Here is a 15,200-nt window from a genome sequence, read left to right as displayed (position 1 = left end):
AGAGTGGCAGCGTATCCGAGGGTTCTTGGTATCTTCATTTATAAAAGGGGCTTAGTTATGAGGATCCCACAAAATGCGGTGGTAATGAAAATTAAATCAAAGCAAAACAAATCAAGCAGTAATTGCCAGTACTGTTAACCTCTCAGGGACTTTCTCCTGGGCCTGCCAGGCTACAAACTCTGTAAGAGTAGAAATTGCTGGCATCCTGTTTCACACTGTTTCCCTCAGGCCTAGCCCTATATCTAGAATGGAATAGACTCTCCATAAATATTTGCTGATTGGTTGACCAGTTGAGTTCCCTGTCTTTGCAATGAAGGGTTGCCTTAGTTACTTTAAGCCTCTTCTCCCAACAGCTGTAAAATGCTGCCTACTCATAGGATGGGTGCTGGGGACAGCTATTAACCTTTTTTGTTTTAATCAAAAATGAGACCCAACCAAAAAGAAATGAGATTGAATTTCTTCCATGTCTCATAAACTTGGCATGAAAGGCAATTCTGAAACAAGAATTCCAAGAATGTTCTAAGTAATGGCAACATCGCCAGAAAAACATGTGTAGCTTCCCAAAGTGACCACTTTGGAAAGGATAACCCTCAATAGATGGAAGTGTTTTAAAATGTTTATATGAAAAAAAAGGAGTCCCATTATTTTGCAGTGACATGGAGATAAAGAGTGTTCACCAGGAACCCCCACCTATGCCGAGCACTGCTGAGCCCATCACATCAGTAAAGAGCTTCCCTGACATGAGGAGAAAGACCCAGGGAGGGACTCAGGAAGGACACCCAGTGTAGTAAAAGGGCCTGCTCATTAAGCCAACACAGCGCGTGTCAGCAGGCAAAACAGACAAGAAGGGAAGTGGGGCTGGGCTGGGCCAAGCATTTGATGAATCAAGCCTTCCCATGGGGTGGGGATAGCCTATCTAAAACACTAGCCTCCATTAAATTCCCTATAAAAGGTTCCTGTCCTGCTGACCTGGTACTCCATACATCGCCTAACAGCCACTTGCTCAGCCTGCCTGTGCATTAGGTAAGTGCCCTCCTGAGGAGCCTCTTTCTCATTCTGTGTCTTGGTGATCTGAACTCATAAAACTAGGCTGTCAGATCCAGGCCGTAGGCCTGTGGTGCCAGCTGTGGGCGCAAAGTATCAGCTCTGACTGGGCGTCAGGCAAACTGGGCATGTGCACGTGGGGGAGGATGCTCTTCTGAAGCCATGGGGCTCTTTCCCTCTCCCCTGTGGCTAGCCTGGCAGCAGCTTCTTCCACCAAAGCCTGTTTTAGCAGCAGCAATGGAACCACCCATGTGTCTTCCTGTAGATCAAAGGTGTCTTATTCTTAAGGTTCTGGAGGCCTCTTTGCAGTGCTCAGAGTCTGTGAGGCCAGAATCAGGTTTCTTCTGCCAACCCGACAATGGGCTTGAAACTTGTCGCAGAGGAAGGGGCTTACATGGCTGTCCTCCCCCACCTCAGGGCCATATTTAGGCAAGATGAGTTTATAGATTTCTCTGAAGGGATCTGAAGTGTTAACTAAAAAGTCATATTATTTTTACTATTTGTAGGTCAGTGGTTAAGGTTTTCCATATGATAAACAACAAAAAAACAGTCTTTTCATTTTTCTGTTGAGGTACAATATTCTGAGTTTTGTACCTTGATGTACAAAAGCAAAGTCTGCCTGAAATTTTTGGCTACTAGTGGGTAGAAAGGACACCCCCTGAAGAGCCCACCTGGGGTCTGTAGCCTTTGGCCACATTATCCTACCTTCCCCAGTGCCAAGTCTTCCTCCTTCCTGCCTCCTTCATTCTGCTGCCTCTGTACCCAGGCCTTCCTTCTCTCATGCCTTCTCCTTCCCATCTCATGGTGCTATCTTCCAGTGTCCCAGCTTCTGCAGCCTTCTACCTCCCCTTGCATTTGAAACTTGCCATCTCCAGTGCCATCTCCTGGTCTCCGATGCTTCTGCTTTAATGCACCTCCATGTCCCTTTGCCTCTTGCCCATCCAGCTGCTCTCAAGACTCACTTCAAGCTATGCCCAGATCTCCAGCTAACGAGAAGGAAAATCTCTCCCTTCATTTGGGAGCCACTCCTCAGAGGCCACCTGCACTGTGGGCTGGCAGGATCCACGTACCTATGGGCAGGCTGACCTCCCTTACAGGTCCCAGCGCTGAGGACAGAAGTCACATTCAGAGGAACTTAGGACACGGAGCATTGCCAATAGCTGGTAGTCCAGCCTCTTCCTCAACACCTACCCAAAAGGCAGCAAGAAAGGGTGGAGTCAGGCCCCTGGTTTTCCTGCTTGGCCCCACCCAGGCAGGGATTGACAATATATACTTACTGCCTGTCAGTGTTCCCAGCAGGACCCCAATACCATATGACAGGAAACCATTAGGCTGGATAGACTGTCCACAGGGTACAGTCTAGAAGACTCATTGCATTTGGGTTAAGGAGATAAGGGCTCTTGGGTTTCTTGGTTCCCCCAAGCTGTGGGGCCTTGAGCAAATCACCTAACTTCTCTGAACCTGTTTCCTCACCTATAAAAAAGTGGAGATAATAAGTACAAGAGATGATGCATATGGAAGTGCTTTGTGAGCAGTAGTTTACATAGATGTACAAACATTAGGTATGTGTATAATAACATCATGATGATATTTAATAGCTGGCATTTAGTATAAGCCAGCATCTGCCAAGTGCTTTATATGAATTATCTCTTTTAATCTTCACAATAATCCTATCAAGTATGTACTTGATAAGATTACCTTCATTTCACAAAAAGTAAACCAAGGCTTAGAAAGGCAAAGCAACCTCCCCTAGCTCACGCAACAGATAGGTGGTGAAGCTCGCATAGAAGTCCTGACTCTGGAGCCTACTGCTAACCATGGTGTGCCCTTCCTTCCCATTCATAAAATCCATTAAGTAGGAAAGGAGGAAGGAAGACCCAGACAGACCAGAAGCAAAGCTGAATATGCAAGAAGAGACCTAGAAGTAACAGGAGGAAATGCTGAAATTGATTGTGGAGCCCCCAAGGGGGCTTTGTTTCTTTCTCCAGCTTGAGTCCAAAGATGCCCCAGTTATTGCAAAACATTAATGGGATCATCGAAGCCTTTGGGCGCTATGCCAGGACCGAGGGCAGCTGCACAGTGCTCTCCCATGGGGAGCTGAAAAGACTCCTGGAACATGAGTTTGCTGATGTCATTGTGGTATGACGTGCCCGGCCAGGCGGGGAGGGCGGGAAAGGAGAGAGGAAACAAGTTTGCAGGCAACCGCTTTGCCTCAGGAATCTGAGGAGGCAGCCGCTGGATCCAGGCCCACCGGGCCTCCTGGCAGCTGTGCAGGCTGAGAGAGAGAAAGCAAAGGAATAGTCACAGCAGTTGACAGGCCTGGTCCTTAGAGAAAACACTTTGACTTCAATTAATTCTAATTTGGAGACAAGGTGAAAGGACTCACAGGGGACAGCTCAGAGAGAAACAGAGTTTTTGAATGTTCTAAAAATGAAAGTAATTGCTGCTTTCTGCTGCTTCTTAAATCTGATATAGTAACTACTTCCTATGTCTATCAGAAAATTGATCATCCATTAATAAGAATTCATTAGAACCATAGCTCTGCATCTTGCAGTTGCTAAAAAATATTAGCTGAGTGGTCACATCAGAAATGAGTTTTGGAGGGCAGGTTGGTTATTATCAGCTAGAGGTACACTCTAGGAGTCCCTTTCCACTCCCCCAACCACTGGCAAAGCGACCCAGGGCCTTGAGTCATTTCCCTCTCTCCCTGTCTTTGGTTTGCATCTAAAGCAACCATGATGATGGTCTTAGAGACAGGAATGTATAGACACAACAGGATGCATACTCAGGGCAACTTGTGGTCCCACCAGACCCCACCCACCCCATCTTCAGAAAACACTTGAGCCTCAGTGAAGATCTCACAGAATCCCCTTGGGGCCATGTTTCTGCTGTGCTTCTCCTGGTGTTGGGCTTCGTGGAAAGAATCCTGCTCAATGCCCGGGGCCAGGGGCCAAGGACAGCCCAAAGAGTCATTATGAGCTCAATCATTCATTCATTCATTCTTCATTGAATCTTGATCCAGTTCTCCTATAGGCCATAAATTACGCCAGGCACAGAGGATACAAAACAAAAGGCGCTTTCTACCCTTGCAAAAGGGGCAGGACTGCACACCGAAAGTGATTTTGTGTTAGGGTTGATGTAGCTATGTGAGTGGTGTGGGGCACAGCACAGGAGGGCTCCCAAGTTCGCGGGTGGGAAGCCTGAAAGATGAGTGCACTGTCCCAACCACACCTTCCTCAGGGGAGGGATGCTGATTTGGCTCCTTCTCCACAGAAACCCCATGATCCTGCCACTGTGGATGAAGTACTGCGCCTGCTGGATGAAGATGATACAGGAACTGTGGAATTCAAGGAATTCCTGGTCCTGGTGTTTAAAGTCGCCCAAGCCTGTTTCAAGACAATGAGCAAGAGTCCTGCGGGGGCTTGTGTATCTCAAGAGTCTGGAAGCCTCCCCAGTGGGGCCTCACAAGAGCTGGGGAAAGAACAGAGCAGGAGAGCTGAAGTGGGGCAGGCTAGAGAAGGACAGCATCGTGAGGGGAGCCAATGTGGACAGAGCACGCAGGCTTCCAGAGGACAGGCAGGGGCTGGGGCGCAGATCTATGGTCAGGATCTTGGCCAGGACAGGCAGTCTGAATCTCAGAGACAAGAGAGAGAGAGTCAGCAGACACAAGCTGGGGGACATGTGCAGCAGACACTGAGAGTGGGAGAAGACAAGATTCACCAGACCAGACAGAGGGAGTCAGAGAGACAGTCACAGACCAGGGAACAAGACAGAACACACCAGATAAGTGAAACAGTGACTGGAACTGGAACTCAGAACCAGACATATGCGACCCAGACTGTGGAACAGAACAGAAGCCATCACATAGGAAGCCCTGGCACACAGCCACAGGAGTCTACCCATGGCCAGACCAGAGAGACTGAGGTCCAGAATCAAGACAGGAGCCAGACAAGCCAGACAGTAACAAGAGAACATTTTCAGACACCAGGAGGTGCTACCCAGGCTATACAGCAGGACAGGAGCCGTCAGATAGGAAGCCTTAGCACACAGCCACAGGAGTCCACCCATGACCAGACCAGAGAGACTGAAGTCCAGAATCAAGACAGGAGCCAGACAAGCCAGACAGTGACAGGAGAACATGTTCAGACACCAGGAGGTGCCACCCGGGCTGTGGAGCAGGACAGAAGCCATCATATAGGAAGCCCTAGCACAGAGCCACGGGAGTCCACCCATGGCCAGACCAGAGAGACTGAGGTCCAGAATCAAGACAGGAGCCAGACAAGCCAGACAGTGACAGGAGAACATGTTCAGACACCAGGAGGTGCCACCCAGGCTGTGGAACAGGACAGAAGCCATCACATAGGAAGCCCTGGCACACAGCCACAGGAGTCCACCCATGGCCAGACCAGAGAGACTGAGGTCCAGAATCAAGACAAGAGCCAGACAACCCATACAGTAACAGGAGAACATGTTCAGACACCAGGAGATGCCACCCGGGCTGTGGAGCAGGACAGAAGCCATCATATAGGAAGCCCTAGCACACAGCCACAGGAGTCCACCCATGGTCAGACCAGAGAGACTGAGGTCCAGAATCAAGACAGGAGCCAGACAAGCCAGACAGTGACAAGAGAACATGTTCAGAGACCGGGAGGTGTCACCCAGGCCATACAGCAGGGCAGGAGCCATCAGATAGGAAGCCCTGGCACACAGCCACAGGAGTCCACCCATGGTCAGACCAGAGGGACTGAGGTCCAGGGTCAAAACAGGTGCCAAACAAGTGAAGTGGTGACAGGAGAACACATTCAGACACAGGCAGGGTCACAAACCCAGACACACATCCAGACCATGGAGCAGGACAGGAGCCAGACTGCAAGTCACATAGGGGATAGAGATGAGGGACAGACCCAGAGGCAGTCAGGCAGAGGTCACAGATGGACACAAGTGAGCCATTATGAGGCAGGAGAGAGAAAGCTGGAAGGACAGGCCCAGGCTGGGGCAAGCACTCTGACAGGCAGACAGGACTGGAGCACCACTCACCCAAGGTACAGTGTGACAGGCGGGCAAGGTGAGAGAGAACACACAGTGGTTACCCAGGAGTGGGTGGATGACCACACAAGGGAGATGGGGGTCCCAAGGCAGGACCAGAGCAGCCTGTACACTGGCATGCATTCAGCCCAGGGCCAGGAGGCAGCCCAGCCAGGAGGGAAGCGAGGCCTCACAGCCATGGGGCTATATTCTTACTTCAAGAGCAACAATCCATGAATGTCCCAGCCCCAGACTCCAGTGCCCAGTACTGGAAGAAGACAGCTGCAGAGGGGTTGGCTTGTCCTGCCCTGACCAGTCCAGCTGGCATGTCTCAGGACATTAGTTCTTAATCATGGTGTTTCTCTCTTAGGTCTTTCTCAATGAAGACATTTTTGCAAGATGCTTTCTATCCTAAATTCCTCTCTGAGCTGCTCTGCTGTGCAGACACCCTCAGAACAGGAAGACACAGAGCCAATCACCCATTTATGCCAAATTCTCCTCAGTTTGTGGGGGTTTCAGAGCTACTTTTATCTCTTCCATCTGTCCATTGCCCCATCTATCCTAATGCATCAATAAAATCTTCCTACGTAACGGGGTTCTGTGTCCCTTTCAATCACTATTGACATGATGGGCTAAGGGCTATAGGACTGTGATAATGAATTTGACATGGCCCATACCCTTTCATCTGGTTGAGAAAATATTGCACAAGATTCCCAGAATTATAAAAATGTGAAGAGAGTAGATATCATATTTTTATACTTGGAAGAAATGGATCAGAAAAGTTTTCAAACAGAAAATGTCTTTTTGCAATGCCCTTAAAAAACTAGCAGGATTTAGTTAGGTAAGTAGGCTCTAATTTTAGAGTGTTAAGTCTCTGTTCACATGTAAGTTCACATAGGAAGGCCAACTTCAGGTTACTAATAAATGGAGGAAGGCCACTGGAGACTGTGTGGGTGAGAAGGGAAAAGCATGTGAGAAGGGAAAAGCATGTGCTCCCAGGAACTGAGCCAGGAACCAGAGCCCTGGCACCTCTTCTGTGTCAGCCCTGACCTCTCATTATGTCTCATCCACTGGACATGCACAAGTTATGGGGTAGAAATTCTTAACTCTGGTTTATTTTAATAATTATCTCAGAAGCAGTTTTATTTTTTATTATAATAATTTTTTATTATATTATGTTAGTCACCATATAGATTTATCCACCTAATTTCAGAGAGCTGGGTCCACAGGTTTCAAGTGGAGCCTATGAAAATTGTGTAAAAACTTAAGGGGACTTCTGCTTCTGGCAGTGTGGCAGACTAGATACTCTGAAGGGCCTTCCACAACAAAATAACTAGATCCTGCATAAAGCATATTTCCCATTTCATTTTGGTTTATAGGAAGTAAGGGCAATCTCCAACAAAATGTGTTAGAGTGATTAACAACCCCCAGGCAGGGGAGGAGTTATGGTGGTGGAGAAGTAGGAGGACCCTATGCTTGCCTCAATCTTGACACGGCTAGATAAATATCAACTCATTATGAACACCTAAGAAATCTATGTGAAGATTGAGAGAACAAACTGCACAACCAGTGGGAGAGAAGAGGCCACATCATGGAAGACAGGTGGTGCAGAGATATGATTTAAGGGAAAAAAGAGTCATGGAAGCTGCAGAGGAGAGGGGGCCCTGATCAGGTGGAGAGGACAGAGAAAGAGAGAACAGGGCACAGGGCATTGCACAAGAAAAACACTTCCTCAAAATCACTGACAGAGAAAATGAAAGGGGCTGATTATTGCAAGTTTTATAAGCAATGGAGCTCAAAGTCTGATGTTTTAGAAGTCCACGCCATCACCAGGGTGGAGCCTGGTGGGTGCAGAGCCATGCCTGTGGAGAAGGAGGGTAGAGGCCAGGAGCAGGAAGCATGGTCTGAGGATCCCCTGGGTCACACCAGGAGAGACAGTTCCCCTTCTTGGAGAGCATTTGGGAGAGATGGCATGGCCTCTCTGGGTACAAAAGAGCCAGTGAGCTCTGCTCATTAGCATAGGAGCAGAGACACCTCCTGAGGAGAGCCAGCCTGGACATTGGCTTTTCACTGCACAGTACTCTAAACTCCAAGCTCCTACACATTCCTGCAACTGCCTTCAGGAAAAAATCAGTACTAGCCCCAGCACAGTGAGACACTACCCCAGAGGATCAGCATGGGTCTGTGTCCCACCAGGTCCCTAAGATTTGGAGTTTTGAAGCCCAGCCACCGTGCTTGAGAAAACACAGGAGCACTGCACTTTCAGGTGGACGGACAACCTGGACACAGACAGGGTGAAAGCAGGGTTCTGACAGAAGCCAGGGACACAAGAGGGGAGATTCTGTGCTCTTCTGTGAGGGCTTTCCTGAATAGTGGCAGGTGCAAATGCCCCAATCCAGGGACAAGAGAGTGGGCTGATGCCACTGACCCACTGCAGTGAGAAATACTGTGCTCTTGGAGGAGGCTGGAGCCACTTACACCAAACACTGTGCCACTGTGCCCTGCAGGTACAGTTCCACTAGGGCAAGACTTCCAGAGAATTAAGGCAGCAGGTCCCTTCCCCAGAACACTGGCACAACCCCCCCACCCCCCCACACACAGATGCACCAACTCTACTGACCATAGACATCTGCAAAGCTTCAGCTCTAAGGGAAATAGGATCCAGCTTTTTTTAACAAGCAGATCAAAGCACAACTATTTAAAACTTACCACACAGTGGACAAGGTTCAAACACTCCCCAGTGCAGGCAAAGAGAAATTCTGCAGAGGACTGACCTGCGGGAAAGAGCAGCTAAAACACAAAAGCAGAGTGCAGAAAGCATATACCAGAAACAATTCTTGAAGCACCAGGCCCTGGGCAGTATAAGGTCTCTTCTTCATAAAGCCATTACTCTCAGGAGCAGCAAACATAGCATGCATCCCTAACACAGAGAAGACAGAGACCTACATGATATGCCAAGATGGCAGAACTGATCCGAAAAGAAAGAACAAGAAAAGGTCAAGCCAGGCGGCTGGCTGTGTTAGAAACACAAAGGACAGAGAGGTGCCAGCCCTGGAAGTGAGGGCTGGTACGCCGGCTGTGGAGTGCACATCCCGGGATGCTGCAGGGCTTAGCAGCACCAACAGAAACAGAGTTAAAGTGGCCAGAAGAGCTCAGTGGAGAGAGGACTGCGATCTCTCTGTTCTGAGAAAGAAGCTGGGATTCAGCCACTGCTGCTCTGACTCTCAGAAGAGGCACAGCAAACCGCCAGGGAAAGCCGCCAGAGAACAAAAGCCTGGAAACCGGCTCACAGTGTGCCCACCCCCATCCCCCCCACCCCCCGCAGGGGACACGGAGACTCTACTCAAACAGGGTTGCCTGAGTATGGGCGCCACAGGCCCCTCCCCCAGAAGGCAGGCTGAAAAATCAAGAAGCCCACATTCCTAAGGTCCCTATAAAACAAGTGCACACTGCCTGGGTCCTGGTCAGTAATTTGGGCTCTGGACAACCCCGCAACCTCTCCTCATCAGAATGACGAGAAGGAGAAACCCCCCCCCCCAGCAAAGAAAGACAACGAACCTGTGGCCTCTGCCATGGAACTGATAGATATGGATATAAGCAAATTATCAGAAATGGAGTTCAGAGTAACACTGGTAAAGATGATGTGTAGACTTGAAAAAAATATTGAAAAAAATATTAATGAAAATATAGAATCTCTAAGGGCAGAAATGAGAGCGAATTTGGCAGAAATTAAAAATGCTATGAATCAAATGCAGGCAAAACTAGAAGCACTGACGGCCAGGGTAAATGAGGCAGAAGAACATATCAGCGAATTGGAGGATGGGATGGTAGAAGAGAAAGCTAAAACAGAAACTTGGTTCAAAAAAAATCCAATCTCAAGAATGTAGGTTACGGTAGATTACTGACTCAATGATACGTTCCAATGTCAGAATCATCAGGATCCCCTGTGGAGGATGGAGGGGGTGGAGAAAAAGAGAGGTCTAAAAGAGATAATTGAACAAATTGCAGCTGAAAACTTCCCTAATTTAGCAAAGGAAACAAGCATTCATGTCCAAGAGGCAGAGAGGACCCCTCCCAAGATCAACCATGACAAAACTACACCACGTCATGTCATAGTGCAATTTGCAAATATTAGACCCACGGATACAGTATTGAAAGCGGCCAGGGCAAAAAAATTTCTCACGTACCAAGGCAAAAGCATCAGAATTATGTCAGACCTGTCTACACAGACCTGGAATGAGAGAAAGGCTTGGGGGGGCATTTTTAAAGCTCTTTCAGAGAAAAAACATGCAGCCAAGGATCCTTTATCCAGCAAAGCTGTCATTCAGAATTGATGGAGAAATAAAGACGTTCCAAAATCGCCAATCATTAACCAATTTCGTAACCACGAAACCAGCCCTACAGGAGATATTAAGGGGGGCTCNGGGGGGTTCTATAAGAGTAAAAAGCCCTGAAACGGGATACAGAACAGAAAGTTACAATCTATAGAAACAAAGACTTTACAGGCAACATGACATCATTAAAATAATATCTCTCAATAATCACTCTCAATGTAAATGGCCTAAATGCTCCCATAAAATGCCACAGGGTTGCAGATTGGATAAAAAGACATGACCCATCCATTTGCNTATGCTTAAATAAAATGCCACAGGGTTGCAGATTGTATAAAAAGACATGATCCATCCATTTGCTGTCTACAAGAGACTCATTTTGAACCTAAAGATACATCCAGACTTAGAGTAAGGGNAGGAGGGAAAAACGTCTTTCATGCCAATGGACCGCAAAAGAAAGCTGGGGTAGCAATTCTCATATCAGACAGATTGGATTTTAAACTAAAGACTGTAGTTAGAGATAAAGAAGGACAGTATATTATTCTCAAAGGATGGACCCAACAAGTGGATATGACTATTAGAAATAGCTATGCCCCCAAAAGAGGAACACCTAGATACACAAACCAACACTTAACCAGAATAAAGAGACATGTAGATAAAAATACGTTAATAGTAGGGGACCTCAACACTCCACTATCAGCAATAGAGAGATCATCTAAGCAGAAAATCAACAAAGAAACAAGAGCTTTGAATGCCATACTAGACTAGATGGACCAGATGGACCTCATAGATATATATAGAACAGTACACCCTAGAAGAAAAGAATACTCATTCTATTCGAATGTACATGGAACATTCTCCAGAGTAGACTATGTTCTGGGTCACAAAACAGGTCTCAACCAATTCCAAATGACTGAAATTATTCCCTGCATATTCTCAGACCACAAAGCTTCGAAATTGGAACTCATTCACAAGGAAAAATTTGGAAGAAACTCAAACACTTGGAAACTTAGAACCATCCTGCTAAAGAATGATTGGGGAAACCAGAAAAATTAAAAATCAATTTAAACAAATTATGGAGACCAATGAGAATGAAAATACAACAGTCCAAAAACTATGGGACACTGCAAAGGCAGTCCTAAGGGGAAAATATATAGCCATCCAAGCCTCACTCGAAAGAATAGAAAAATCTAAAATGCAGTTTTTATATTCTCATCTCAAGAAGCTGCAACAGCAATAGAGGGACAGGCTTAATCCACGCACGAGAAAGCAGTTGATCAACATTTAGAACAGAGATCAATGAATTAGAAACCAGGAGCACAGTACAGCAGACCAACAGAACTAGAAGCTGGTTCTTTGAAAGAATAAATAAAATTGACAGACCACTGGCAAGACTTATCCAAAAGAATAGAGAAAGGACCCAAATTAACAAAATTATAAATGAAAACCAACCAGCAACCAACACCAATGAAATTGGAAGGATTGTTAGAAACTTTTATCAACAGATTTATGCCAAAAAATGAAGCAATCTGGAAGAGATGGAGGCCTTCCTGTAAACCTATAAACTACCAAGACTGAAACAGGAAGAAATTGATTTTCTAAACAGGCCAATTATTATGAAGAGATTGAAACAGTGATAAAAAAACCTTCCAAAAACAGAACTCCAGGACCGGATGGTTTTCCTGGGGAATTCTACCAAACATTCAAAGTAGAAATAAAACCTATTCTCCTAAAGCTATTTCAAAAAATAGAAACAGAAGGAAAGCTACCAAACTCATTCTATGAGGCCAAAATTACCTTGATCCCCAAACCAGGCATAGACCCCGTCAAAAAGAAGAATTACAGACCAATTTCCCTAATAAATATGGACGCCAAAAACCTCAACAAGATCCTTGCTAATAGAATCCAAGAGTATATTAAAAGGATTATCCATCATGACCAAGTAGGATTCATCCCTGGGATGCAAGCGTAGTCCAACATTTGCAAATCAATCAGTGTGATAGATTATATCAACAAGAAAATAGTCAAGAATCATATGAGCCTCTCAATAGATGCAGAAAAAGCATTTGAAAAAATACAGAATCCTTTCTGAATGAAACACTTCAGAGTGTAGGGATAGAGGGTACATTCCTCAATCTCATAAAAACCATCTATGAAAAGTCTACAGCAAATATCATTCTCAATGGGGAAAAGCTGGAAGCCTTTCCCTTAAGATCAGGAACACGACAAGGATGCCCAGTCTCGCCACAATTATTCAACATAGTACTAGAAGTTCTTGCAACAGCAATCAGACAAGAAAAAGGGGTAAAAGGTATCCAAATTGGCAAAGAAGAAGTCAAACTGTCTCTCTTCACAAATGACATGATACTCTATATGGAAAACCCAAAAGAATCCACCCCCAAACTGCTAGAACTTACATAGCAAATCAGTAATGTGGCAGGATACAAAATCAATGCTCAGATATCAGTTGCATTTCTATACATGAACAATGAGACTGAAGAAAGAGAAATTAGGGAATCCATTCCATTTACAATAGCACCAAAAATAATACGTTATCTTGGAATTAACTTTACCGAAGATGTAAAGAATCTATATTCTGGAAAGTACAAATCACTCTTGAAAGACATTGAAGAAGACACAAAAATATTGAAAAATATTCCATGCTCACGGATCGGAAGAAATAGCATAGTTAAAATGTCCATGCTGCCCAGTGCACTCTACACTTTCAATGCTATCCCGATCAAACAACCAATGACATTTTTCAAAGAACTGGAACAAACAGCTCTTCAATTTGTGTGGACCCAGAAAAGGCCCCAAATTGCCAAGGAATTGTTGAAAAGGAAAAACAAAGCTGGGGGCATCACAATGCTGGATTTCAAGCTGTACTGCAAAGCTGTGATCAAAAAGACAGCATGGTACTGGCACAAAAACAGACACATAGAACAATGGAACAGAACAGAGAATCCAGAAATGGACCCTCAGCTCTTTGGGCAACTAATCTTTGATAAAGCAGGAAAAAGCATCCAGTGGAAAAAAGACAGTCTCTTCAATAAATGGTGCAGGGAAAATTGGACAGCTACATGCAAAAGAAAGAAACTTTACCACTCTCTCACACCATACACAAGGATAAACTCCAAATGGATGAAAGACCTCGATGTGAGACAGGAATACATTAAAATCCTAGAGGAGAGCATAGGCAGCAACCTCTACGAGATCGGCAAAAACAATCTTTTTCATGATACATCTCCAAAGGCAAGAGATACAAAAGATAAAATGAACTTGTGGGACATCAACAAAATAAAAATTTCTGCACAGCCAAGGACACAGTTTTTGACTGTGTAGTTTTTTGAACTAAGACGCAGCCCACAGAATGGGAGAATATATTTGCAAATGATGCTACAGATAAAAGACTGGTATCCAAGATCTACAAAGAACTTCTCAAACTCAATACGTGAGAAACAAATAAATCATAAAAGGGGCAGAAGATATGAACAGACACTTTTCCAATGACGACATACAAATGGATAACAGACACATGAAAAAATGTTCAAAACCATTAGCCATCAGGGAAATTCATATAAAAACCACACTGAGATACCACCTTATGCCAGTTAGATTGGCAAAAATTGACAAGGTAAGACCACAATTGCTGAGAGGATGTGGAGAAAGGGGATCCCTCCTACATTGTTGGTGGGAATGCAAGTTGGTACAGCCACTCTGGAAAACAGGGTGGAGGTCCCTTAAAAAGTAAAAAATTGAGCTACCCTATGACCCAGCCATTGCACTACTGGGTATTTACTCCAAAGACATAGAGGTAGTGAAGGGAATGGCCATATGCACGTCAATGTTCATAGCAGCATTGTCCACAATAGCTAAATAGTGGAAGGAACCGAGATGCCCTTCAACAATGACTGGATTAAGAATTTGTGATCCATATATGCAATGGAATATTACTCAGCTATCAGAAAAAACGAGTTCTCAACATTTGCTGCAACATGGATGGCACTGGAGGAGATAATGCTAAGCGAAATAAGTCAAGCAGAGAAAGGCAATTATGATATGATTTTTCTCATCTATGGAACATAAGAACTAGGAAGATCAGTAGGGGAAGAAAGGGATAAAGAAGGGGGGGGTAATCAGAATGGAGAAGGAAGAATGAGAGAGTATGGACTATGAGAAACAAACTGAGGGATTCAGATGGGAGGGGGGTGGGGGAATGGGATAGATTGCTGATGGGTAGTAAGGAGGGCACGTATTGCATGTTGCACTGGGTGTTATATGCAAGTAATGAATCATGGAACTTTACACAAAAAACCAGGGATGTACTATATGGTGAATAACATAATATAATAAAAATATTTTTATGAAAAAAAGATTAGAGTAGAGATCAATGAATTAGAAACCAGGAGCACAGTACAGCAGATCAACAGAACTAGAAGCTGGTTCCTTGAAAGAATAAATAAAATAGATAAATCACTGGCAAAACTTATCCAAAGGAATAGAGAAAGGACCCAAATTGATGAAATTATGAATGAAGAGGGAGAGGTCACAGCCAACACCATGAAATAGGAAGGATTATAAGAAACTTTTATCAACAGCTTTATGCCCATAATTAAACAACCTGGAGGAGTTGGATGCATTCTCATAAACCTATAAACTACCAAGACTGAAGCAGGAAGAAATTGATTTTTTAAAAAGACCAATTAATTATGAAGAGATTGAAGCAGTGATTAAAAACCTCCCGAAAAACAAGGGTCCAGGGCCTGATGGATTCCCCGGGGAAGTCTACCAAAAATTCAA

The 15,200-nt window shown here is 45.1% G+C and overlaps 1 protein-coding gene across 2 annotated transcripts; it reads left to right on the top strand.

The window, feature by feature from the left end:
* Nucleotides 1-904: 904 nt before the first annotated feature.
* Nucleotides 905-6,662, top strand: CRNN (cornulin). Of its 2 annotated transcripts, none has more exons than XM_034654312.1 (3): nt 905-1,023; nt 3,033-3,183; nt 4,318-6,662. In XM_034654312.1, the coding sequence occupies exons 2-3, from the start codon at nt 3,046-3,048 to the stop codon at nt 6,304-6,306; spliced, it is 2,127 nt and encodes a 708-aa protein (XP_034510203.1). In that variant the 5' UTR covers nt 905-1,023; nt 3,033-3,045; the 3' UTR covers nt 6,307-6,662. The 2 variants fall into 2 exon arrangements, with proteins under 2 accessions (XP_034510203.1, XP_034510204.1); XM_034654313.1 differs by having other exon boundaries at nt 959-1,023; nt 3,011-3,183.
* Nucleotides 6,663-15,200: the final 8,538 nt, after the last annotated feature.

This window comes from Ailuropoda melanoleuca, chromosome 2 (genome assembly GCF_002007445.2).
Source record: "Ailuropoda melanoleuca isolate Jingjing chromosome 2, ASM200744v2, whole genome shotgun sequence".
NCBI lineage: Eukaryota > Metazoa > Chordata > Mammalia > Carnivora > Ursidae > Ailuropoda > Ailuropoda melanoleuca.
The sequence above is the reverse complement of the archived record's forward strand: the minus strand, read 5'-3'. Positions and strand labels throughout refer to the sequence as shown.

What these genes read in the sequence shown, in the direction of transcription:
- CRNN (XM_034654312.1), top strand. Translation starts at nt 3,046, where the DNA reads ATGCCCCAGTTATTGCAAAACATTAATGGGATCATCGAAGCCTTTGGG. An exon ending in AGTTTGCTGATGTCATTGTG is followed by an intron (nt 3,184 to 4,317) that starts GTATGACGTGCC and finishes CCTTCTCCACAG; the next exon opens with AAACCCCATGATCCTGCCAC.